At 45.8% G+C, this 27,497-nt stretch overlaps 1 protein-coding gene across 3 annotated transcripts in view; it reads right to left on the bottom strand.

Annotated features, from left to right (window-relative positions):
* mctp1a (multiple C2 domains, transmembrane 1a) overlaps positions 1 to 27,497 on the bottom strand; it is a 124,698-nt gene that overhangs the window by 4,053 nt on the left and 93,148 nt on the right. For 2 of the 3 annotated variants that reach the window (XM_086205904.1, XM_086205905.1), the window contains 4 exons: positions 22,882 to 22,938; positions 5,333 to 5,442; positions 4,331 to 4,440; positions 4,091 to 4,188 (listed from right to left, as the gene is read on the bottom strand). In XM_086205904.1, coding sequence (XP_086062030.1) covers positions 4,091 to 4,188; positions 4,331 to 4,440; positions 5,333 to 5,442; positions 22,882 to 22,938 — 375 coding nt within the window. Of the gene's footprint in view, positions 1 to 4,090; positions 4,189 to 4,330; positions 4,441 to 5,332; positions 5,443 to 14,680; positions 14,780 to 22,881; positions 22,939 to 27,497 lie in introns of all 3 variants that reach the window. The other variant, XM_086205903.1, reaches the window with a different exon arrangement.

Raw genomic sequence — 27,497 nt, 5'->3', positions numbered from 1 at the left:
GTCGCAGGTTCAGTTCCACCTTACAGGTGACAGGCCTGCCTGATGTTATACCCTTAGCTCCCAACTCGCCTCACCTAATAACACACACACACACACACACACACACACACACACACACACAGACTGACAACAAGAGATAGTTAAAGAAAGAAAGAAAAAAAAAACAGAAGAAAAGGCAGCGAAGGCGAGGAGAAAGTGGGACGTTAGCAAAATAAAAGAAGCCGGAATTGGGTGAAAGTAAAAAAGTGCGGTAATGCGGTGAGCACATAAGCAATTTGGTAGCGCAAGAGGGGAGTTTAAAGGGAACACAGACAGGAGAGGCAGTGGGTAAAGAGCCAGTGCTGCTCAAAGGCTGCTCCACCCTCGCTCCCCTCCTCTCCTCTCCCAAATGTTGACAGTACAAGTGCAAAACAGGCTTTGAAGTGTGCTCTGCTGAAGGGGCGCCGTGTACTGTGCTTTGCTTAACGGTGTTACCCACAAAGCATCCCAAAAAACCTGCCTCCCTCTCCCCCTCTCTCTCCCTCTCCCTCTCTCTCCACCTCTCAGGTTGAACCTTTGACAGTGTTTTGATGATGTCAGTGTGGGCAGACAGACGAGCCACGGCGGGCGACACCATGCAGAAAATGAGCGAGTCGATAAATTAAGTAAGGGAGAGCGTTGGAGCAATATTTTTAATGATTCTCTGTTTTCGTCTCATGTGAAGCCTAACGGAGCATAAGGGTTATTAAATGTTTCCAGGGAAACTCTGTTGTGCATCGTTCAGACATCTGCAGCGTTCATGTCTACTGTCAAGACAGGAGAGGCGTGTCAAGGCGACAGAAGCCAGAGAGGGGAAAAAAACAGAAATTAAGAAAGTTTTGCCTCGTTGTTGTGGTACGACACTGAGCGGCGGCAAATTGTCCCCTCGCACTAACGTCTCGTCTTTCGTCAGGAAGGAGGGTCGTGGCCGCTCCTCTTCCTTGGTATAGGAACGAGTGATCAACTCTTTGAGGCGTTGGGGAATAAACTGAGCTTCCCGGATCCTGTGGTCAGCCGTAAACAGGATACACGTGCATTGTTTTTCTGGACATGTCAGACACAAATCCACCGCAATTTCCTTGAGTCTGCTTCCATAAATCATCTTGATCTCGTTCGTCGTCTCTGATCCGGAACACTTATTATTGATGTAATGGTCATTATCTCAGGGGGGGAGAGGAAAAAATAACATATTTGAGGACATTTGAGATGCATTTTAATCAGAGAGATATAGAACATATTAAGTTCCCTAGGATGGTTTGGATCATGTGACCTAATTCTGGCTGTTGGGGGAAGAAAAAAAAAAAAAAAGAAGGAGCAGACAGATGTGAACCATGTAGCCTTCTCAGCTAAGCTACGCTACAGGTCCCAGCCGTTAATCTTCTCCATGTACAGAATGAACCGATTCCTGGACTTCTTTTAATTGGGTTAAAGCGCCGATAAAAAGAGCTTTTAAAAGGAATAAAAGCAGTCACCAAGGTGAGGAAGGTCGCGGCAGAGGAGAGGGAGACCTCGAGTAGATGTGAACGACTGCATCCGGTGACGCATCGCCCTTTAACTCCCCTGCCTTTGACCCCTCTACGCCCAAGGAGGTTTCATCCCAAACATAAATGTTGTCTAAAAATATTAACCTAAATCCCCACTGTTCATTAGGCTCTAAATTGGAATTCATGCTTATTTTTGTACTGGGGTTTGATCCAGCTCTTTTACACCAATCATAAAGGGCCACTTGGCATGCTAATTGCCTCGGCCCTTCCTTCCTCCCTCTCTCCCTCTCTCTCTCTCTTGCTCGCTCGCTCGCGTGGCTAATGGTGTCGTAAAACATACCATTGCGCTGACACCTCCCAAACGCCAGGTAGGGAATACTTAGCACTATAAAGGTGCACAGTTTGGCCTCGTTTAAGAGGACATGAAGGATTCACTGATAATGACTGTAAAAATAGCTTATGCTGGTGGATCCGAATCAGAAACAGGAAACACACACACACACACACACACACGCACGCACGCCTTAACGACTGATTTAAGAGAACCGTAAAGGTGGTAAATGGGTCCAAGGATCTAGTCTTCTCAGAGTGTTTGAGTGTGTGAAGAGTGACACAGCTGATAAAAAAGTGAGTGTTGGGCTGTGAAAATGTTTATACACTCCAGACAAGCGAGGATAAGAGGAGACGTGGTGCGCTGCAGCTACGCAGGCGATGTGGTCTGGTGTGGTTGCCCTTTGTATATAACGTCATTAGAACCTCATCAGTTCTGGTTGCACTGAAGCGGATCCAAATAATGTGGAACACCGAACTCAACGCCCCTCACCGGCACCGCTGCTGGGAGAGCGTGAGTGTTAGGTCGCGCCGGGGCCCGGAAATAGCACTTCATTAGTCATCCTGGGTGTCAGGCAGACCGGGCCCCTGCACCGATGCCAGTGGGTGCCACGCATCCACAGGGGGACGCTCCATTTGGACCCCGGCACCTCTCTGCATCATCCCGAAGCCTCGGGGGCGTAGTCCCCAGCAGACTGCTTTGACCTAGTAAGGCGAGGGGAGGCGGTGAAGCGACCCCGCCAACGGAGGCAGCAGAAGGACGCACGGCGGAGCAGAACGTTCTCCGTTAACTATAATGACCGTGGAGCGGGGCGCCTTCGCTTCAAGCTAACCTTTGGATTCAGCGAGAAGGTGATTAGTGAAGGTGCCACATGACCTCAGCGAGACGTGTGTGTGTGTGTGCGTGCCCCAAATAATCAAACCATTTATCTGCAGCAATCAACGACGCGTCTTTCCTCAGGACTCTTTTACTCTCTCTGTCGTTCAACCTCATTACTCAGTCAGCCTCCCAACTGTCAAAGGAACCTGGCAACAACTTCCACCCCAACAGCTGCAGCAAAGGTAGCTCTTACAGTAGCACTTATAGTATTACTTGTACAGTAGGCATGCCTCCAGCAGCACGGGCACCAGACCAGAGCAGCCCCCTCCCGTCCCAGCCAGCAGGCCCTCATTAGGGGCCTTGTAAAGGCCTCGTACCTGGCGGGCCTGGGCTTCACCTCCTGGCTCCAGGTGCATCAGGTGGTTGCACTTCACCGGAGGGGACAGCTTGGGCTCATTTAAACCCACCACTACCTGCCTTGTACAAATCATTGCAACAGGCCCAAGAAAAGCATGAAACTGTAAAACTGCATGGGGGCCGAACGGGGGAGAAAAACGGGTGGGGTGGGGGTTGGGGGGGGGGGGGTCGGCAGGGGTGCGTGGAGGAGCAAGGATTACGACCCTGTAAAGATGAAAGAAGTTGCGGGCAACAAGCGATCAAAGGGGAAGTGATGTGGCAGGGGATTGGCCATATCAGACGTCCTGGGTCATTCAGCCCAATCTACGTTTTTGTGTGTGTGTGTGTGTGTGTGTGTGTGTGTGTGTGTGTGTGTGTGTGTGTGTGTTAAAACCCAGCGCAGCAGGGCTTAACAGCCACAGTGGACACCAATGGTGCTGGATAACACAGCGACTTTCACAAGCTGCTGCTTAATTGCAGTTTAAACTGCACTTTGTCGTGAGCAGCGCAGCGTGCGTGAACATACACACACACACACACACACACACACACATTTACACACCTATATTTTACCTAACGAAGCATCTGTAGTTCTCAGCCACAAAGTTAATCTGATCTCACGGTTAATGTAGAAGCAGAACCACATGGGGCTGGTTAACTGTTGGTTTACACTCTGTTCCAATTACTAGCATAGCTGGGAAACAACAGCTAACTGTAATTGTGTGTGAGTGAGTGTGTATGGAGTCAATCAACCTAGTTATACGCCGGCCACTAAACTCACTTAACCTTGTTATCTGATTACACAGCTCCAACTCTACATGTGGAGGAAGACGAGGAAGCTATTAATAGGAAACTTTGAAACAATTAGACGTCTGAGTGGGTGAGACAATAAGTCAGTTCGTGACACACCACTGAAGTAGAAGAGTGCAGGGTATAAAGACGCTGTGGTAAATAATAAAAGCTGGCGTGTGAGACTGGCAGGAGGCGGTGGCAGGGAAATATAAAAGATGAAGCCAAGATTAAAAGGGAAAAGTTCACCCACCACTTGCACGTCGGAGGGCACCCTGGACAGAAAGTCTAGGAGCTCGTTGTTATCGATGGTGTAAGGGTCTCGCAGCTTCTTAGTGAATTTATTCACCCCTGCAGCCAGAAACAGACAGAGAGAGAGAGCTGGGGAAAGTCTGCTGTAGCAAATTCCCTCTGTCTGCTTTAAACGGGACGTGTTTACTGTACTTTACTAAAACGAAACATGTAAATGAAACGATTTCTGTCGTGAGCTCACCCCAGGCAAGCACGATAAACCTCAGAGGGATGAAGTAGATGATGACGGTCGCCACTCCGAGAGCCACGATGGCCAGCCAGCTTAAGAAAGGCACAGTCCAGTTAAATGTGCTGAAACAGAGAGAGAGAGAGAGAACAGGGAGAAGCGTGAGAATCAGGAAAACACTCAAGAGAACGAGTAGAGAATACATTCAAGAGGGTGCTGCAGGGCCGTCTGTAGGCTAACCTGGACGTTAGCATCGCCGTGGCGAAAGTAACACCATTTTTAAGACTTTAGAAGCGTCAATGTGAGCGCTAGAACTACAAAGCTAACGCTACCCTACGCTACTATAAAGAAACGACAGCACAGGTGTCACCTCCAGCTTTGTGGTGCCCTGGCAGACCCAAAAATATTCTAAACTCGCAAGAGTGGAGTTTTACTGACGCAAAATATGAAAATATCTTAAGCTTAAGAGCTTTAAACAAAACGGGAACCACAGCTTAAACAATGCAAAATGTATTTTCGTGTTTTTTGGGACTCATTCCTGCACCATTTTATACTCCTCATTTCGAAAAGAAGTTCATCTTGACACGCCGACACAGCAAATCCATTATTCACAATGTATGTCGAAGGAGAGAAGTTCATCCAGTCTGACACTCCAGCACTGCAAGATGCAATACAATTCACACTATATATCCCAAAAAATCAGGTCATTTCAGCTTAATTTCAAATGCTTTTAACTGAAACTTCCAAAGAAAAGACTATAAATGAATGTTGTGGGGTTGTTTTGTTTGTTTTTTTGCACAGTTTTTTAAGCTACCAGGTCACGCAGGGGTTAAGCGCGAGGTGATGGAGAACGTCTCTCGGGGACTGATTGTCATGCTGGCAGTCTTTCCCTGAGAGCAAGTTCTGCTCAGGCTGGCAAGAGGAAGTGGGGCAACCTGGCATTGCAGAGAGAGAACACTAGGATGTGAGGAGCCCAGCGCAGTGGGCCGGGTGCCGAGGAGCAGGCTTACGACTCACTTCTTTATCCTCTCGCCATAGGAGGCCACTTCATCCAGAGCATTCTGCACGCTGATGCACACGTCCTGAATGGCGTAAAGCTTGTTCATGAAGCCCTTTCTCTCAGAGTCCTGCAAGAGTACAGTAGACGGGGGTGGGGGGGTGGGGTGGGGTTAAAAAACGAGATTGAGAAGGGAAGAGACGGGAGGGAGATAGAGGAGAGGATAGTGTGAGAGCGAAGAGGGAGGAGAAAGGGGGAGGGAGAGAGAGAGAGAGAGAGAGGGAAGAGGAAGAAAAGACAAGAGGCTGGGCAAAGGCATCTTTGTGAAAACAATACATTTTAAATAGCGTCAAAGATTTGGAGCGAGGAGCCAAATCACCGGATATCCTGCTTGAATTGACGGAGTGTGTTCATTCCAGGCCGTAATAGAGATATAAAGTCGGCAGAACAAATTAAAATGTTTTCCTCCTTACAAAAGCTCACACGGGAAAATTTGAATATGTGAATAGGACGGCGGAATTAAACTGAAAGCCGAATGGATACATCAATCTTTAGGCGCTCTTTCTCTCCCTCTCTGGTGCTGCCAAGGCTGCGAGGAAGACCAGGCAGAGCCCTTTTGTTCAGCTGACTGGCACACTGTGATGATGTCACCAGCCGTGACATCATTATCATCCTTATTCACGCTGTCACCCACCATGAAGAGCAAGCTCCTCCTTTTCAACTTTTGATGGTTTGAGAACTTCAGAATGTTGTGAGAAGGGAGGGGAGACCACAAACCAGGCAGGCAATTGAAAATCTGTAGCACACCCCCCCCCCTTCCTACTCCCCCCCTTCCTACTCCCCCCTCCCTCCTTACTGAAACAAAGTGAAGAATTGAAGAAGTCATGCAACAGTCAGTGAGTTGCCTGTTGACTGACACACGAGGGTGGGGTGGGGGGCAGGGTGGATCTGGACAGAATGAGGTGACAGAGAGTGATCGAGAGCCGCTGGGTGAGGGAGGACCACGTGGACGGGTCGAGCCTGGATGTGATCGGTGGGCATGCTTCGTAGACAGAGACGGGGCAGAACTAGAGCAGGCCGGGTGGGGGGGCGGTCTACAGCAACAGAACCATCTCAGCAAACTTGAAAGCGAAAGATCAAAACCTCGTCCTGATCATCGCCAAGACACGTGGAACCACACTGATACAGGGACGGGAATCACAGTTTTGTCGAGGGGAGGGTAGACTATATTCAGTAATATCTATCATTATACTTTAGTTCGACCAATCGGTGTCTTTAGAAGAGTTATGGGCGTGACAACAGCAAGAAAATGGCGTCGACAATGTTAGCGTGGATGCTACCGTAGCACCAGTCACACAACTAGAACTGGAGACCTGACGGCTAATTCGCGTCGTCGCCCTTGCACCAGCTGGCTTTGGCGTCTCTGTCAATACTTTGTTTTGATTGGTTGAGAGTTAGCCCGCGTCAGATAGCTCACCCAATCACCTGCTGAATATTTCTTGAAAGCGCCCGTCCTACCCCACACGTGCGTCTGGCCCGTGAGACAAACTAACCCTGGCGTTTTGGGTAAGTCGATCAGCGGCTCAGAAACTGGTGCTTGTACGAGGGGCCGTGCGTGTGTGCGTGGTGATGGAGGTGCCAGTGATGAGGATGGATGGATGCTGGTAGATTAGAGAGGTAAACGTCTTTCTTTTCATAACACCTGAAGAAGACAGTGAGGCAGTCACAGGGATGGAAGCCCCAGAGCCCTGGAGGCCTTTACCACATTTCACTGCTCGAGGCCTCACCGCTGCCTTCCAACCGAGACTCAAAACAATCCCCCCGCTGCTCCCCGTCCAGGATCAGATAATGTGAAAAACGAAGCGTGGAGCGGTGGAGGAGTCCACATGGCCTCCCCAGCAAAACCACACAAGACAAATAGATATAATTAGACAGCGTCCCTAGGTTATTTTTCTTCACAAATATCATGCAAGACTCCCTTTCTCTCTTCCTCCCTCTCTCCTCCTCGTCTTCCTTAGAGTCCATCTGTTTTTCATTGCCCGCCCAAAGAAATCTCAGGCTATTGTGATGGCCTGGGTTGGGCCGAGCCGGACCAGGCTGGGTCGGATCAGCCGGTTGTACTTTCCTTCGGGCCCAGACTCAGGGGAGAGTGTTTGAGGGCCAGGGGAGTGGTGTGAGAGAGCGGGCGGGGGTGGAGAGGATAAGTCAGAGGTCATCGAAGTATAAACCATTGCCACATGCCCCTCGGACTGCGGTCTGACTCCTATTTCCTGTCTTCAAACAAGACTCGGGGAGGCGGGAGGTAGCAATAACACAGAGGGCTATGGAGAACCTTGTTTTCCCAGCTTCCCCACACACTGTGCACATATGGAGCCAGGCAACCTGTTCTTATAATGGAACCTAATATGCACACAAACACACACACTCGCAGCTATTAGATAACGTTGATGTGCACACCTGGTCTTGCTGAGTAACTCTACAAACCCCGGTACAGATTAGACGCTGAGGGCCCTTGACTTCTAAAGGCGGCTTCCTCCTTTACACAACAAGTTTCTTTCAGTGGCTCGTCGTCGCCGAGAGAACGTCAGAGTCAAGGTCACAGGAGGATCTCTTACTTGCATAATATTTGAATCAGAGAGTTGAGCTTTTTGTTTTTTTTTTAACAAAACTCAGTTCAAAGACTCAGCTCATACAATCATATCGTGTGTGTGTGTGTGTGTGTGTGTGTGTGTGTGTGTGTGTGTCGGACGACCACTACAGCTCACATGGGGTAATTGTTGAGGTTTTCCAGTGCCGACCTGCTTCCAGTCAGGATGAAACGCAGGAGACTCAAGGCCTTTATTTCCATCTGTCTCTTCCTGTGTCTGTCAGGGAGACGGAGCGTTTTTGTTTGGAGACCTGAAGGCAAAGCTAATAAAATGAAGTCTGGGAGGCCTCCAGCTTCGACTTAGCCACAGTTCCAGTCATGTTAATGCTCCAGGAATGCTACAAATCCCAGCACCTCTGACGGATGGTGCAGGATAGCTGGGATCATTCAGACGGATGGAGTAATAAGTCTGCCTAACGAGTTTAGCATCACGCATTTTAATAGACTGCAACTGTAGGTTCGTCTGCAATGTGTTATGTTGATGTGTTACAGTAACTGCCAGTTCGGTCTGAGAGCTACAAATTGTCGCTGCAATCAGATGACAGCATTACTTCATGTACTGCAATACAGGCCCGAGTCCATCTAGTTATGGTATTATTTAATGTCAGGAAGCAGATGTGCTGCTAGTTGCACTTTATGTTGAGAGCAGTACATAAAGCAATGCGGTGTCACTGCCATGAATATAAACTCTGGCTTTGAGCACTGCTGTACTACTGTGCTACTACTACTTTTCATATGAGAGGATTGGAACTGTAATTAAAAAAAAAAACAGTGTAGAAAATATGAATATTAAGTACAACTTAGTGGGCGGGACTGAAAAAACATGCAAAAACATAAAAGCCATTGTCAAAATGAATGAAATATGATTAAAAATACACAAATGCTTGTATTTAAGAAATAAATGCATTTTTATAACATGTTCATTCATCCATTTTTGGAAATTGGTCTTCAATATGGCGTGAGCTACGCAGGAAACTAGAGGAACAATTTTGACTGAATACCCAGAAATGTTCAGAAAAATGACAAAAATCAACAAATCAAGCTCATCACCCTGAACTCACATGGATCGACTGAAAATGTGACAGAAACTCAGGTGCACTCCAGTCAAGAGACTCAAAATCGGCTGAACAAAAAAAAAAAAAAACCTTTTTGTCACAACCACAAAGAAATCAAGTAGTTCCAATAAAAACTTGACTCGAGAAAAAAAAAAGAGGGTGACGAAATATGACGAAAACGACCAAAGACATGACGCGGGACCAAGCGCATTTAAAAGCAGCTGCCGAAATCCTCACTGATACATATACTTTATACTATAAATACGTCTAACGGTAGTTCTCTGAAGAAAACTGTAATATTTGTCACCTGAATGTAGCGATTATCAATCTGGTACAAACACAAAGGCATCTTGAGGCCTTTCCTCTGATTGTGAGTCTGTCTTTTCCAGCGGCGGCCTCCTGCACCTGATCGTCCTCGTTGACGGTGCAGCGCTCACTTGAACACAGACGCGTTCTCTCGCCAAGTGAGACGACGTTTCTATGAGCTGCAGAAACTCCTTGACGTCAATTAAGTCTCATCGGGCGGGTAAGAGAAACGTTTCGTGACTCTGCTCGGAGAGTCGCATGTTTTAATTGTGCGTATGCTGCACGACGACTTTTGTGGCCGAAGTTTGCATCATTCATGTGAAATCTGAGCCAAGCAGCCGTCACTGTAGCACGCCGCTACACGGCGTTTACCGGTGCAGGTGGCGCAGGGAAGCTGCTCTCATCAAGGAAGACAGAGGCTCATTAAAGTGATGTTTGCAAGAGAAAGAACCCTCAGTGACACCAGAGAGAGACGAGGGTTACACACACACTCACACAGAAAAACAGCTATGTCAGGCTAACCAAGTTGCACTTGCTAAATTGTGGTAAACTCCTTGAAACGCTCGATTAAATATTTACCGACGGAAGGATTCACAACGCCTTCAACGGCTGCGTTTCCCTTTCACAGCGCTAGCGTCATAGCGGAGCACGTCTGCATGCAAAAGTGCTAAGCGAGCAGGAGTAAACTTTACAAAGACAGTTTGTTCTTCATTGACCCAAGGCCTAGAGCTAAACAAGAGAGGTGACTGTTGCCATCGACTCAAATATCTGTCCTATATCTGCTGGGTAGAAATAGACGGAGCCATTTGAGACTGTTTTAACCTTTATCACATTGTTCTCCCTGCTGGGCTACCCCATAAAAATGACAAAGCTAACAGTTGTAATGTAGCGGCATACATCCCGTCACCCCGCCTAAATGAGTCGGAACCACAAGTGGCTGCTGCTGCTCGTCGCCGCCGCCGCCGCCGCCGCCGCCGCCGCCGTCTTCAAATTGCACCTGTTTCTTCTTTTGTCTCTCTTTGTTCCTCACTCACTCTGGCAGCAGGGTAAAAAAAAAAAAACACAAAAAAAAAATTGAAACGTCAAATAAAACATGACAGCATGCTAATATGTGGCTCCCCGAGGGCAACTGAATGTGTTCTTGTTGATTTGGGGACTGCAGAGAGAGTCGGCATACCTCTCAATTCCACCCTAGCAACAAAAAAAAAAAAGTTTTTCCAGGAGTCAAGGGGAGGAATGCGTCAGTGGGAACACAGATTGAATTTCCAAAGCCAGTGCAAAAAAAGCAAAAGAAAAGGCCTGACAGAATAGTAAATAGAGCATTTAATTAGCATTTACTGTACATGATTAACAATTAGTGTAGCAGCGTCTGTCCTACAAAATAAAATATGGCAAATGAAACCGTTTTCTTTCTTTTTTTTTAATAAAACGAACTTGTCTCTCCAGCGAGAGGAAGTACTTTCTGTGATAGCAGGCACAACAGTTGTGCTCAGAACTACTACTCACAGTGGTACTGGTAAGAGCGTAGTGTACTTTTACTGGCTGTCAAACACTTCTTCAAACATATTCCTACTTTAACACGTCTTTGTTATTATAATAAATCCTGAAACAAACAGACGCCCTCTATCTGACCATTGTGGTATTGCACACAGTCAACTAGCTGCTGGTTGACATTCAGCATCATAGTTGTAAACCTCTGCAATATCAAAGTGACCTTTGACCTCTAATATTTTTTTCAGGTCATTCTTGAATCTAAGTGGATTTTTCTTTTTTTTTTACTAGAGTTGAAAGGGAAAAAAAAAAAAATTCTCCAATGTTCCTGAGATATTGCTTTCACGTCACGTGACCTTGAGCTCTGACCACCAAAATCTTTTCAGCTCATGTTCCGAGTCCCAGAGGACGTTGGAGGGAATTTCTTCAAATTTGCCTCCAAGAGTTGCAGCAATATCTGGCTGCTTCCGTCCGTTTCCTCGGGGTTTCAGATGGGACGCGGTGACGGTGACCTCCCACAGAGGTCACGGAGGCAAGATTCAGAGCTCCCAATGACTGCTCGCATTTCAAAGAGTGTGTTTTCCGAATAGTCCACTGGGGGGTCGGACCTTTTAACTGACTGGGAGTTATTAGAGCGACTGGCCTCCAGGAGCATCATCACCCCTCTGCCAGGAAACAACAACAAGTCAAGACAAAAGACCCCACGACCAGCCTCAAATACCACCGTGCAGCCTGGCACCTCGCCAGCGCCACATGAAAGAGGCAGATGTTCCTTCCCCCCCGTCCCCCCCGTCCCTCCACCCCCTCTGATTTTAATTAATAATTTATTCCGTACAACTACTAATCCGTTGGCGAATGTGGGGAATACATCTCTATTTCCCTCCCTGTCTTTTTACAATACACACATAAATATGGGTTTAACTAGGGTGTTGAGATGCGCTGCACGTCCTCCAAGCCCTCATCAAGCAGCACACACACACACACACACACACACACACACAGGCCATGTTAAGGAGTGAAGGGGTGTCCCACTCCCACAGGCCCACCACAGATGAGTGTGTGGAGAATGTGTGTACGTTTGCTCCCGCAGAACTACAGTTAAGACTGTCAGCTGAAGGTGGACCTAATTAGTCTCTTCACCTGGGCCGCTCCCACGGCGAGGATAAATATACACGTATGTAAAAGAGGGAGGGAGTAAAAGGAAGAGGTGGCGACTTATCTTCAGTTTGACCTCTGCTTCCCTCTCTAAAGTGAGGGGTTTCCGGGGGGTGGGGGTGGGGGGGGGCTGGTATCTCTGGAGTTTGTTTGCCACTCATCATCCTCACCCATCTTCCTATGGGGCCTCTCATCACCAGCCACTCCATCACACTCAAGGTCAACACACACAAATGACTACCATCCCCGCAACTTCTTTGCTCCTCTTCCTCACCACCTGCAGAATACCACCCAACCCCCCCCCCCCCCCATGCCAAATGATCCCCTCCTCCAACCCCCCACCCCCCTTTACCACCACCTCGCCTCACCTCTGCTCCGCTGCTCCTGCACTCTCCTTTCCCCGTCCTTCCCAGAATCCAGCCCGGCTGAGTGTGATGAATGAGACAACATTACTCTTGTCCTCTGTTGGCCTGCTTTTGCTACCCCCCCCCCCCCCCACACACACACACACACCCTCCTCATCTGTCCGTCAGTCTGTCTAGGCTGCCTTAAAACAACTGTGAAACCTAAACTTTTGCACCCAGACAGGAGCATATATACTCAAACCTCCATGAGCTTAAAGATTGGAAACTGATGATGTACATGAATTTGGTAATGATTTAAAAGAAGAAGTAGTAATGTGCACTGATCAGCCAAACCAGCTTTTGGGTGTTACACAACCTTCGTGTTCACTGGATCTGCTTGAGAGACACGTTAGTTATTTTAACTGTCATTTTGGAGGCTGTAATTTGTGCGTCTGGCTCATTCTGGGGAGCTGGCATACGTCTGCGAATCCAGATCCATAATCAATCGTCGATTCCATGCGAGACACCAGCCGGGTCTGGAGTAACTTTAATTACGTATTCATATTCAGCGAGACACAGCTTTAACATCTGCGGTTTTTAAACTTTATTTTGGAAAAAAAAAAAAGTGTGTGTGTGTGTGGGGGGGGGGGGGTGAGAGCGAGAGTGCATTGCTATGAAGTGAAGGGATCACATCTTCAAAAAAGTAAATAAAATATGCATCTTCTCTGCTCATTACACATTTATGACTCTTGTTAAAAGAAAAGGTGGCGGCTGCCTTCTAACATGTCTGACTTTCAAATTCAGACGACACCGCTGTCAAGTGTTGTGCTCCACATTCTGTCCAATGAGAGGCTGGGAGGGATGAGCGCGCGCCGTCGGCAGCATCCTATTCGGCGAGAAAGTCTCCAGGAGTTCCTCGGGGTGGATGAGAGCGCGCAGGAACTCCTCACCTACAGTGCAACGAGTGCTCGTCGAAATCCTTTGATGCATACTTCATCAATCGAAAAGTTCAGTGGGTTCAGCCTCTCGTGTTTCAGAACAATAACAGTTGAGGGAGTCGACGTCGCTGCATTAGGCATAATGAGCGTTGGGATTTGATCCGGCAATAAGAAATAGTTTTGCTGTTTCTATCGCAACTTTTAAGAAGGGGGGGGGGGGGGGGGAGAACCTCACAAATTACCCCAACACCCACACGCATGCACTAACTCACACTCTTAACATCTGAATTAGAAAATTAGTTTTTAGGAGTTTCTTTTTTTTTTAGTGGTGACCCAGGAATCAGCAAGTGTGAAAACAATCATTATTTGTGAGAGAGATGTAATTAGTGCTTAATTTAAAAGTCTCATTCTTGACAAGTTCCCCCAGCACTAAACTGTACTGGATTTGAGTGTCACCCTTCAACCCATCAGAGACTAGACTCCCGCCAGAAGTTAAGACTCCCACCGGCTCCGGCCCCCGAATCTGCGTTTTCAGCTTTCCAACGAGCTAATTAGCATCCTTGAACGTGGTGAAGACGCAAACTCGGTTGCAAGAAGACTCAAAACATGGAAGTTGGCAGACAGAATTCATGTTAATGGGACGTAAGTTGTTGTGAAAAGACTCCCAGGAATAACTGCTTGGAAAAAAACAAACATCTGTAGCTCACTGGCAGCCAGACAGGCTAATGCCGGCAGCAGTCCGCTAGTTGGGGAGTGCTAGCTAGATTAAGTCTCTCCTACGACGACTCACAGCGTTATCTCATGTTTAACCACGCAGCTGAAGTCTGGGATGCTCAATTTGCCAACACGGGGCTGTTTCAGACACAGCCCTTCGCTAGCTAGCTAGAAGTCTTCAAGTTGATATAATTCATTATTGTTTTATTCAACTATCTGCACGTGGCGCTTGCGCTAGCTGATCAGTACCACTTGCTAGTCAAAACGCTGCGATTGGATACCAAGGATGCAAGGATGACCGCCACGCCACGCCCCCCCCCCCCCCCCCTTCCCAGTTGCAACGGGAGTCTGGTCAGACTGACTTGTGAAGCGAAACGAGTGTCGGGTTATGCAGCACCTCCTTCTACAGCCGTCCCCCGGCAGCCTAACAGCTCTATGCCGCTGCTACTGGGACGAAGACAGCAGCCCCATCACCTTAAGGAGCAGGCAGAGGCCTCAGGTGGGTTCAAAGCAGGACGTGCAGCAGGGGGGGAGTTTGACTGAGATGCAGACAGGGGCGGGCGGGTGGGGGGCAGACAGTGTATACAAAAACCCTGACAAGACAGTAGACAGAGGCCAGCGGACAGACGATGAGCTAAACCAGAGAGCGGAGGACAGTGACACACAGCACCACCAGGAGAGGTCCGTGCCGGAGACACACTCATGCCCACTTACTCACCACCATTGCTCGTATCCACTCAAAGTGCCAGGAAGCCAACATATCCTCGAGGATATGGTTTTTATCCCGGCTCTCCTCCCCGGGGCCTGGTTTAGGGTCCTTGTGGATAAATTACAGTGAAATTGTCTCTTTACTTCAAACATTACAGAAAAGAGCGAAGGGTTTACAGACGGGGTCTTACACTTCATGTTCTGGCCAATTTTTAAAGGTTTCAACTCAAGATCGGCACCAATGACAATAGATTTCCTGTGATATTTAAATTCAATTCACTCAATTAAGTGATTTAAAGTGTCGTTTGGAAGACATTTCAGGCCTTTGATGCCCATTAAAACTACAGTCCAGTCAGAAGCAGAAGAAAAACTTTATTCATAAAGATATTAAGAGCACAATTCACTCCAGATGGATGCGCTGCACAGAGGGAAGCTGCAACTACACACCCGTGGATATTCAGTAAAAGAATATGAGAACAAAACAAAAAAGACATCAGTAAAAAAAAAAACCCAAAAAAAACTAAAAAAAAAAGGGAAATGCATTAAAAATGTAAAAATATAACTGAATGATAAGAACTTATGTACCAATAAAATAAGTTTTCTTGATCATTACGGCTGACAAACTACGGAGAGCTGCAGCCACTGAGCATCATCGCTACAGTGGTGAGTATAAAGATGTGTTAACCTGCAGTTATACAACAACAACAAAAAACACCCGTGGAGCACAGTTTTATTTCAAAAAGCCAGAGTTGGTAAAGTGCAAAGAGAATGAGGAGAGAAGGAGAGAAAGAAGACAAAGCAAGAGATGTATCTGGGGGGAACAGAGATAGCGAGAGATGATCCACCTGATCTATGTGTGTGACAAAGGGGGGAAAACAAACAAACAATGCAGTGTGTTTTGCATAGCGAGACAATACTCCTTCACGCCTCTTTCACCCTCGTTTTTGTCTCCACTCCTTCCTCTATTAGCCAAACATGATTAAAATGCAGTTCCAACCGGCGTCTCTGCTGAATGACTAAAAAAGACAGTGAGATGGGGGGGGGGGGGGGATGAAGCGGAAAAGTCAAAAGCATCTTTTTCAGCGTGACGCTTTTCATCCTTCACAGGCAGCGAGAAGAAAAGAACACATTCAACCTTTTTTCTCGTCCCCTCTCCCTCCGTCTCCCCGCCACCACCCCCTTGATACCTGAGGACAACCCTGCTGCATTACCGGCTCAATAGCCTCCCCAGAACAACATTTCAGTCACACTTCCTTCAGAGCCTTGATATAATTCCCAGTGCTCTCTTTAGTCCAATTACATTATGCCATGTCGCTCTATCTGGGACTGGGAGAGGAGCGACGGGTCTGGGGAAGGTGCTGCACCGCTCCTCGTGCTATCAGGAGATAAGTCAGAAAACACACACTAGTTTTGACCACGTTGACACAGAGAAAGAGTGTGTGAGAGGCTGCTTTTTTTGCTTTTTTTTTTTTTTTGAATATAACACGGAGCAGGCTCTCTCTTAATGATTCACAGAGGAGACGGGAGCTGAGACAGACTGGCAGACGAAGATGAAAAGACGGCTACAAAGAGAGAGAAGAGTGTACAAATTAGCCGGCTGTGAGGCTAGCAGGAAGAGAACTGGATACGTGTGCTGATAGTTGCCATTGGCGAGCAGTTATACACCTGCCAGAGGATCATTGATAAACACACATGCGCACATTTGTGTGTGCGTGCGTGCATGAGTCATGCCTACAGGGGGAAAGCAGCCGAGAACGGCTGCCTCAGCACTATAGATGAGAAGGATAAAGAGATTTAGCAGTTTAGGGAGACGACGGTATGGCAGAAGGGGTGAAATAACAGACTGGGTACAGGGGGGGGGGACGCTGGGTTTTCACCTGCACGACAAGTCTGCTAGAACCCTTTCAGAACCAGGGGTCAGGTGGGAAGTACAGCATCAGTCGGCCGCCACATGCGGAGTCGTGCAGGACGAACACCAACAGTTTGACAACATCAGCGTTTGTTCGGGTTGTTTAGTCGATTCAAGTCACGAGCATCAATTCACGCTAAAAGGTCGGCAGTTAACTGCCAAAGGTAAATAAAACAAGTTTAAGTTACTTAAAAGTAATGTTATTTGGACCGTATTTCACCGCAGGAAGTTGTACATTGCATCATCGTGACCAGGCGAGGGCCGTTAACTGCTGAAGACAGACAGACCATTATGTGACTTCCTGCAGTGAAATATTGTCCAAATAATGTTTCCGGGGGTGTAGCAACAGTCTGTACCAACGCAGAAACACAGCTTTCAACAAAAGTTCAGAGACTTTGAAATGTTTCACGGCTTCATTTACTTCCATTGTTGCAGAAAAGCTGTCATCTGTTAACCCAATTATCCCTGAAAAATACCTGTTGTATAACTATTCTTTTTTTGTAGTTTTTGGTTCATAAACTATTTGTTTTTTGTCTCCCCCCCCCCTCCCCTCCCCCCACACACACACTCACACTCACAGCTGTTTACTGCAGACCTTTGGATGATCTCAGGTCATTCGTGGGACTTGAGCAAAAATCCCAGTAAAACTGGATAAACGTTGCTCAACTTCAGACTGTTAGAGTGACAAACATGCAAAAGCGTCTCAGTTTAATTCTGTTTTATAATCCCAGCCAGTAGGACCTGTACTGAGCTGATGCACAGCAGATCAAAACACTACATATGCAGAAATACCTATAATTAGTGGTATAAATATATACATGTAGGAAGTATTTTCACTGCTTCATATGTTATGCTGTCCCCCTAGTGGACTATGAAGGTACTGCACAAGCCTGCAAGGGCCATTAAAAGAAACATTTTATATTTTTGCCCCCCCCAAAAAAGAAAAAAGTTATATGTTTGTCTACAAATTCTTCAGTATTCTAACCGGTTATTAATTTGAATTAATTTCTGCAGGCCCATGTTTTTCTGTGTATGAAACAGAAAAATAACTATGGGACACATTTCATCTCAGTTCAAACGAGGGATGCCCAAAGTGGGGTTTGCTTTGGTCCAGCAGATGCAAAAGTTGATTCCCCCCCCCCCCCCCGAAATAATAAAAAATAAATAAGTACAGTTATAAAAACATATTCAAAACATTTTGCCAATTATGTGAATCACTCTTTGCCCCAATAATTATGGTTCCTTGATTTGATGAACGCATTTTTAACAACACAGGATGTGTTTGCTTTTGGCTCGCGGCCCAACAGTCAGTTGACGTTTTGGCACTTCTTCGGGTTCACCAGGTTGGACAGGGGTTTTTTTGGGGGTGGGGGGGGTGGGGGGGTTTGTTAGGTCCGGATGTTGTTGCCTTCTAAAGGACTTTTCATTGCAGCAGAGTAATTTACACATCACTAATAAATATTTTGGAAGTAATGAATAATGATTGCCCGCCCCCCCTCCATTTTTACCTCATGAGGGAGGGGAAGGAGGGAAGGAAACTGAGGAGGGTAAAAATGTGAGAGCAGCATGTGGTGTGTGTGTGTGTGTGAGAGAGAGAGAGATACAGATAGATAGAGAAAGCGCGGGGGGGTGCAGCGAGCAGTAAGCCCGTGAGCAGGACATGATTGCAGTGTGTATCTTATCTGTGTCAGGTCCTCCTGAGGCTAGTGGAGCCTAGCTGAGCGGAGCACAAGCGCTTCAGTGACCAGTCAACCGTGTGAGGGTAATCTCCTCACTCTTTCAAACTCTCTCTCACCCTCTCTCTCTCCCTCGCTCTCCCTTTTTCCAGTAAGCCCCCCCTCTGGGAGACAGCTGAGCCACTGCACACATAAGCATGACTCTCACACAAACACTCACACGCAGCCACGCCGAAGCTAAAGGTGATAGCTTTGTGCCGGTGCTGGACAGGCAGCCCTCAGGTGAGCAGGAACATCACAGGCTACATTGCACACCCAAGCCCCTGCAGCCGGTGGTCTCTAAATATAGAGCAGGAGTGAGCGGCGCGGCTCCGCTACCTCACTCCGTCCACGTCCCACCATGCTACTTTTAGCTGGATTAGAAGACAGAGAAGGCACACCAAGGCAGGGATGAGAGGAGGTGCGCGTCTCTTTAGACATCTTAGTTTGAAGCTGGCGCTGGGGGGAAAACTTTCTAAGGATATTTATAGCCTGCAGAGACGCCAAAGTAAACTAAAATTAAACTAAAAATCAATGTGGCTACGAATCCACAAGTGTGTGGATGAGTGAGTCAGCAGGAGGACGCGGAGCGAGATGACGGCCCCGTCCTCAGAGTGACCGGTCTAAATACTCATGGTATCTCATTCCAGCGGTCCCTCCCTCTCTCCTGCACCGTGTCTGATGGAGGGTTAGGGTTAGCAACAAGGGTATTTAGGTACTGAAGAAAAAGATACTAATAAAAAGAGTCATCAGAACCCCCCCCCCCCAAAAAGTTCCTGGATCAGCTCCCAATTTCAGTGCAGTGTTCTTCAAAACAAAAGCATCAGTGTTGTATTATAAATATGGTTTTGTTAGATGTGGATTTGATAACCTTATTCTGAAAAAGTCTGACTAGAAGTCAAGCAAGTTTTTTTTTTGGGGGGGGGGGTAGTTCTAATAGAAGATGTTATCTGTGTAATGTGTTGATATTGTATTACAAGAGGTAGTATCACGGAATACTGCAGCGTCAACGTTTTTGTCCCGCCTCTATTATTTCCAACGCTTTCTGAGGCATGTACAAAGTAGACATGACACTGATGAAAAGGCCAATTCCTCTGTTGAGTCCATCCTGTACTTTTCATGATTCGCAGTCTTTAAAATGGCAACATTTCAATGTACTTCAAGATTTCTGCCCTGGTTCCCCAGCACCTGTACCGAGTCCAGGGTCATCTCAGAAGGCCCACGCTGACGTTTTTGGGCCCTCAACATCCTTCACATGTTTAGCTCCAGATGCTTTCATCAGGGCGGAGGTCTGGTCTCCCCAAAGGAGGCACTCGTAGGTACGGATTGTTCCTGACGTTGTGTCATCGGGTCTTCTCCTCCACGGCTGGTGGTGATGTGCTGTGTATCACGTAATAGTGACGGACTTCTGTCTGTACAGTGAAATCATCCTCAGGTTCTTTTAATCTTGAACGGAAGACTTTTTTTTTTGGTGTGTTGAGACAGTAATTAAGAGTTCTTTATGTCAGCCTTAAGAATAATATGACATTGCTCATTTCTGTGCCTTCTGTCTGTCTGTTAGCAGGAAAACTCAAGAACGAGGAGGCTGATTTTCTCTAAACTACCTGGAGGGGTGAAGCAGGGGTCAAGGAAGAATCCATTAAAATTTTTGGGCAATTCATTTTCCTTTTTTTTTTAAACAAATTTAAAAAATGTCCTATTTTCTTTTGCAGTAGCTCTGGCTGAGGTGGCCTTGTTGGGAGGTACAGCACGTGCTCTCTGAGTGCCCTCTATAGTTGCCATGACGAAAATCTCTTGGATTTAAGAGTATGAGCGGAGTTGTTCTTGACGCAGCCCTTCATGGATAATCTGTTGGAAGTGCATTATTTTCCAAAACCACTAAATCACGTCTAAATACAAAACATGCTTCCCAGCGCTGGCACCCTTTCATGTTGAACATGCAGGTAAATCATATTTATTCCAGAGGATACGTTTTCATCTCCTATTCAACTGCTTCTCCAACTTGCCATTATGTTTAAAATTAGTTTTATTGAATGGGAACAATATCGGTACTAAAATATTAGTGTGTGTGTGTGTGTGTGTGTGTGCGCGCGCGTGCGTGTGTGTAGGAGGGGATAAGAGTCAAGCAACCCCTCCACACTGGAGATTAACATACACAAACACTGCAGAGGCGTGTAAAAGCAAAAAAAAAAAAAAAAAAAAATTAGTACATTTCTAACATTCTTTCATCCCGCATGTGCCCGCCTGCTTGGCTTGACAACTGAGCCGTCTCCATCAATTAGTCTGCATGTTGGACTTTCATTAAGATTAAGTGACTAATATCAGCGCTTGCTCACGAGCAAGACACTTTTCACGTTCCCCCAACAATCTGCTAAGTTAAAACACATGTGGTGTTCCAAGGCAAAAAGCCTGCAAGGGGTCTTCCATGCAATGAAAAACAGGTGCTCTACTTTTTGGCCATGTAATACCCCATTTAGCCTCTGGAGCAAAGGTTATCCAGCTAATAGCTGCCTTGTGGTGCACTGGGAAGAGCCGTGCACATGGCCGGAGTAAACATCTGGGACGAATTGTGCATACTTGCAACATATGCTTCAAGTTCAATTAAAATGAGGCCTTGGCACATTTATTAATCTCCCCCCCCCCCCTCCCCTTTTCCTCTCGCTGTCGTTCTCTCTCTTCTCCTTGCTCTCCATTATAGGCCTGAGCCATAAAAGAGGCCTCCTTTGACCCGTCCTTCAAAGTTACTCACAATCTGAAGTTGTACCTCATGTAAAAAAAAAAAAAAAACTAAAAAAAAACCAAAATCCACCCCCCCCCCCTAAAAAACAAAACAAAAAAACAACTCCTATCCAATGTAAAAGACAAATTTGTTAGGCCTTGAAATTTCATTTGTTCTGCACTTAACCAGGTTGGAGGGGAGGGAGAGAGAGAGAGAGATGTATGCGTGTGGATGAAAGATGTAAAAATGCAGGGAAAGGGACAATTGAGGGAAGGGTAGAAGGAGAGTGGGAGGGGAGAGAGATATAGGCGAAGAAAAAAGAAAAATGCCCCCCTTTCAACTTCCCTACAGCTCAAATGAAATGCTAACAGTTGAGGGGAGCAATAGATCAAAATGTATGAAGCCAGAGTTGGTAAATTGTAGCCTTTGTGGCGGCTCCGCTATCCAGCATCCCAGCCCCACGCCAGCGCGGAGAGCACGGCCCGCGGAATAATCAGTTTGGCACCAAATCTGACGGAGGCCGCACAAGCTGCTGCTGCACCTCATTTCAATATGAAAGTCTAAAAACGTATTTCATATAATCTGCAGCTTTTCAAATGTCTGTATTTGTATTTTTTTTTTCTTCCCTGAGAGGAGGTTGGAAATGTAGTGATGGAGGACAGACATAAAGAAGGGGTAAGAAAAGGTTCAAGGTTGCCCTCCCCCCCCCCCCGCCGCCACCACCTCCTCTTCCTCCCTTCCCCTTGGAGGGTTCAGCCTTGGAGATTCACAGCCATGAAAGTTTGCTTCAACACGGATGTGAGAGAGGATGTGATGTTTTTTTTTTGTGTCTTCATCACCCAACTTACTGATTTGACCAACGGCGCCACAATTGTGTTTTTCTAACCCGTTTTGCTGCGGACTTGAACTTAGAACCCTCCGTGTAAGGGAAAGGTTGCAGCGACGTTGGAAAGCATTCAGAAACTCCTCGGGCTAAATAATTTTCAGATATCAAATTGCCCGGTCAAAGGCCTTCACAATTACCATTGGAAACAGCCGAGAGTTCTCCTCCAAAAAAAGATTACCAAATCAGACCATGAAAATTACCACATCTTAGCCTGCTAACCTCTATATTGCTGGAGTGTGGCTGTGAGGCATCAAGTAACAGCCAGACGACTTCCAGATTCCACTTCTTTTTTTTCCTTTTTTTTTCCCCCCCCTAGTCCAGGTGCTTAAGGTTTTTTTTTTTTTTTTTTTTTTTAGAAGTTGTTACTCTTGTTTTAAACCGAAAATTGTCTTCATTTCAAATGTGCCAGACAACACGGAGGAAAAGCCTTTCAATTACCATCCCCAAGTGGAACATTGACAATTACTGTATCCGATCCAGTGGCATTTGTTTCAGTAGCTGTTCCTACAGTGTAAACGAGCGGAGGCAGTAAAGCAGCCACCTGTTGTTACCTGATAGTGTCTGGACAAGCCCAGATGCTGTTTTACTGGGACATAAAGGAGCAGTGAACGGACCTAAATAGCTAACTAAGCACTTTATATGGGTGCATGTTCTCAGGAAACAGAGCTGAAGCACGACAGTAGTAATGTAAATCCTCCAAAGTGTTATGTGACGGGAAAACCAAGCAACGACCCAACCACAAGGAAGGAAAGCGAAGACTGTACCGAAGGAGAAATCTTTAAAAAAAAAAAAGAAAAAGAAAAAATAAAAGGTTGTGCAATCTTTGTGTTTCTGCCTCTGGCGGTGACTAAACAGGAGGGAGGGAGGGAGGGAGGATGGAGTCATTTCATTCGCCTGTTTGTGTTTCCGGTCTATGAGGCAGCGTCGTCCCCTCCAGAATGTGTTTGTGAGTGAGTGCATCCCTGACACCAGATATAATTACCTTGTCATCTTTGTCGAAATCCTCGTCCTCGTCCTCCAGCAGGTCCTCCATTGCTTGCTGACAGTTGCAAGAGTAGAGAGGAGAGAAATAGAAAAGAAAAAAGAAATAAATAAAAGTTTATGCAACAGCGATAGCGTAGATAAACATTAGATAACACAGGGTTAACGTCAGCAGAGCAGCCAGAGAAGCATATTAAAGCTGATTGGTTACGCTTATGTCTGGCAAGAGTTTGTTAATGAATATGGAAAGCAAGGAGATAGCTCAACTGTTGGGTTTGTCGTGCGCTAATATGTCAGAAGCTTCCGAATGATTTAGAATTACAATTTAATTTTAGAAACATTCTATTGTTCAAATATGTTGACACTTCTGGAAATGTAAGCAAATGCTCTGGCTTTGAATTTCAATAGGCTGAGGATTAAAGTCTATTCATCCACTCAAATCGCGCTGCACAAAAGCATTCAAATAGCATTCAGCGGGATGAGACAGCTGAACTCTTCGTCTTCTGAATCGAGTCGCTCTCAATAACGACCTCTTTGACCTTTTCAGCCATTTCTCACCTCCACCTCCTAATTTCTGAGCACCTACTTATTGTTTGGTATCCTCTTAGTGAGCAATGCTTCACGAGAAAGACCAAAAAAGGAACCCTGCAGCACAAAGATCAAGTCACAAAAACCGAAGTTTAAAAAAAAAAAAAAAAAGGCAACTGTGTGCTTCAGTGGTCCAAAACGGATGGAAGTGGAGCTCCTGTAGCTCTGAAGCCCCCAGATACTGTGATGCATACGACAGAACAGAGAGAAGAAATGACACAGAGACTCCTGACAAACTCTGCAGCACAGAATGAATACATACAAATTATTTTAGGGATGTCAACCAGTTCATGTTCTCTGCTGAATGTTTATGACTGGTGGTTGATGGGTTAATCTGTTTACACACACCGCTAACGGTTTTGCTGGCTAGCAGCATGGGCTGAATGAAGCTCAAGAGCAGGAATATTTTGTCTAGCGGTTTAAACAAAGTACATGTAAATTCTGTAATACTGCTAAAAACCGTATGAAAAGAAAGCCTCCCTCTTGTGGTATCCACAGCATCGTAGATCACATGTTTCTGAAAGCTTTGAGTGCACGAGTTTGGATGTGCTTGACATTTTCAGAAATAACAAACCCCTGGACTTTAGTTTTCTGTTGGATGTTTTCAGATTTCATCCATGTTTCTGTATATTTTTTACCATATGTCTGATAAAAAAAAAAAAAGTTAAACAGGTTCATCTTTTCATAACTACATGTGGAATACCATATTGGTTACCTCAGTGGCCTCTAGATGCTGACTGTAACGTTAGCCAAATTAGCTAGCATAACGTTAGCCAATCTACATTTTTGATAACTTGCTAATGGTAAAAGCTGCGTTACAATAATAACACTTGGTCATGCAAGGGTCACTTTATCTTCATATATATATATATATATATATATATATATATATATATATATAAATAAAGGCCAAGTGGAGAACAAGTGATTTTTGCCATTGCCAAGCAATGGTGTTTTCATGCAGCTGCCACTTGAGCGTGAAGCCCTTCCAGTACACAAAAGACCATGGCAATTCTAGTCTGACATGCTGACAGTCAATCAAAGGAGGAAGGACTCAAAGAGCTAGTTTGTTAGCTGCATCCCGAGTCTGCTACAAATTGCTATCAACAGCTACTGTTAAACTCTTAAAAAAAAACCACACACACACACACACACACACACACAAAGAAGAAGAGAGAATAGTTAGACATTGAGGTAGCCATGTCAGACAAGCCAACTCTTAACTACCAACTGTTGGACAACTCTCACAGTCAAAAGCTTCACCACCAACTACTTTTAACTTCAGACACTGAATGAGGGATACATTTTTCGATCAAAATGAACAAAACAAATCCTCTGTATGAATGTATAAGATACAGATGAAGAAATGGGAAATACAGTCACTCATGTACCTTAGAGCCCTGTATATATGTGTGTGTGTGTGTGTGTAGCGAACCCAAGGTACAAAGAAGTAGGATGCAGAATCAGCGTCTTAGAATCAGTTTTTGGTTAATATTGTTAGCTATGCATGCTCCATGTTTTGTTAAATCTAACATAACTCAAAAGGTTTGATCATGACTATGTCAACTTGAAGGAACCGATAGCCGGGGATACAACACTGTGACTAGCCTGAGCTAGCTTGGCATTGCTAGCATTCATTGTCATGGTGCATGTGGTCCACCGTGCATGGCTGTGTTGCAGGGACAATTCATATAAGGTGATAAAACACGATGCATATGTTAATTTGGCGGTTTCCATCTTGAGTTTTATAGTCACTATTAAAAAACAAAAACAACAACAACACTTCCACACAAACCCTATCCAATTCCTGTTTATTTTTCTGCGAGAGATTAAGACTGATTGTCTTGTTGGTGAACAGATACTGGAAGAGAGCGCAAAAAGCAAGCAAAGAAAGAAGTGTCTTTGGCATTTATGGAAAGCCGTGAGCTAACAAGGGCAGCTTGATTTGTGTTAGATGACACTCGAGTTACTCACCACAGAGAAAACTACAGATCGCTGCAGCATCACTCATCCACCCTCTTCCTGTCAATCACAAAACAAAGCTACAAGGTCATGTTGTTGCTCCCGGTTTAATTAAACGAACAACCGTATCATAAACGCTACAGCTGTCCCCGCCAGCACTCATCTGCTCTCATTGTTGCTCTGCTTTACCTGAACCCTATAAACCTTCATCTGGCCTCACCGCCACCGCCATCACCACCTCCCCCTCCTCGCCGCATCCTAAACTAGTTTGCAGAAATCCAAAAATCATTACTTAAAGAAACAATAGCTTTTGTCCTTTTTGTTCTTCATTGAAATAAGTGAGAAAACTATGTGGCGGCTGACATAAGCCTCTTATGTAAATGCCGCTTCCCACGCAAACAAAGAGGAGTTCAGAACAGCAGCAGAGTTGAGAGGGTAGAGTCAATAGTGCGCCATGCACCAGTGTCTATATGTGTGTGTGTGTGTGTGTGTTTGTGTGTGCGCGCTCTATCAATAGCTCAGAGTCACTGGGGCAAAGTGAAGCGCCTGACTGTATGGCAACTGGTTATTCCCACTCCACCACGACTCCATCACTGTCTAGACAAATGAGCTTCACTCTTCGCTATCTCTTTATTAATACGCTCACAACTACAGAAGCGCCGCGCTCTGCAGAGGCAACAATTGTAGAAGCGATACTGTAAAATAAAAAAAAGCCTTCTGGCGTCTCTGCACACATATGCACTAACTGTTTATAAAGTCATCATGGTTCCTCCCAAATCCTTTCACCCGTGCCAAAGTACGAACATAATGGATTCCTCCACACAGAGGCTTTACTAGGGCATGCCTGGCACACGCTCGCAACTTTAAACAAAGAGAATGAGCATGAGCTAGCTGGAGAAGCATGACCTAGAGAGACAGAGAGAATGATAGAGTCGTTTGTCTCCCTCTGCACTGCGCTCTCTATCGCCTCTGGTTACAGGGAGAAGTCATGTTTCCTGCGATGAGACACAGTGTAAAATTAATAAATAAAAAGACACAGAACATGTCATCTGCCCTGAAGATTGCCACGGCTAAATGCGCACACTGAAGCTACCGCCCCAGCGAGAGAGGATATAAATTACCTCAGTGCAGCCGATGAATTCCAAATATCTCCCCTTTCTCTCTATTTGCCTCTCTCTTTCTAAGACCTGTTTGGTATATGATATGATTTGTCTGTTTATCCCTCCATTATCACGTTGTTTGAATTACTATCATTACAGCACGGCAGCATCAAAGCCTTATACTGTCGACGGGATCGTGTAGAGCTCACGTTGCCTGCAGAGCCGCTCCAGTCGATTCAATATCGACTGAGGTGGGGATTAACATATTCAGACCTATTCAAATAATACAGGGATGATGCAGGGTACTCTTACAGATTACACTGTGCCCTGTAAATTCATACAAAGATGGTGATAATATAAAATACACACAAAGAATAAAAGTGAGTACAATGACATTGAGAGTTCAAACGGCTTGGAAAGTATATGAATACATCTGTTTGGCCTTGCTGGCTCAGACCTAAAAAGCTGATTTACAAGAATTACATTTCTGTAGCTTTGGATCGTGTCCCAGCACGAGCTCGGCTATATTATCCGTCTCTTAATGCAGTCCTCGTCAATGCAGTCAAATGATGTCCATTAACCCATTTAGAGCTAAAATAACACTGAAATAGCCTCCTGAAACCAGAAGGTTTTCAGATAAAACCTTTATTTCTCTGCCACTGTAGCAGATAGAAAGAGGAGATAAACACCCAAAATGTGAAGCAACTTCAAAAAAAAAAAAAAAAAAATTAACTTTTTTTTTTATGTCTCCCCCATCTATAAAACACCCTAAATGTTAATTATGCGCTAAATGTCTCACTCCTCCACCGCAGAGACACCAGATCCATCACATCATCGAGGTGTTTGGTAACTGACATCTTCACATCGGCGCTAATATACATTCAGTGTTACACCCAAGATAGAAGTGCACACAGCCGGTTAAGATCGGCCCAGAGCGAACTGGGAAACGTCTGGCGAGGAGGACAGA

Source organism: Aulostomus chinensis, chromosome 6, assembly GCF_037954235.1.
Source record: "Aulostomus chinensis isolate RoL2024-O1b breed Wild chromosome 6, RoL_Achi_v1.0, whole genome shotgun sequence".
NCBI lineage: Eukaryota > Metazoa > Chordata > Actinopteri > Syngnathiformes > Aulostomidae > Aulostomus > Aulostomus chinensis.
This window is presented reverse-complemented; position numbering and strand designations above follow the sequence as displayed.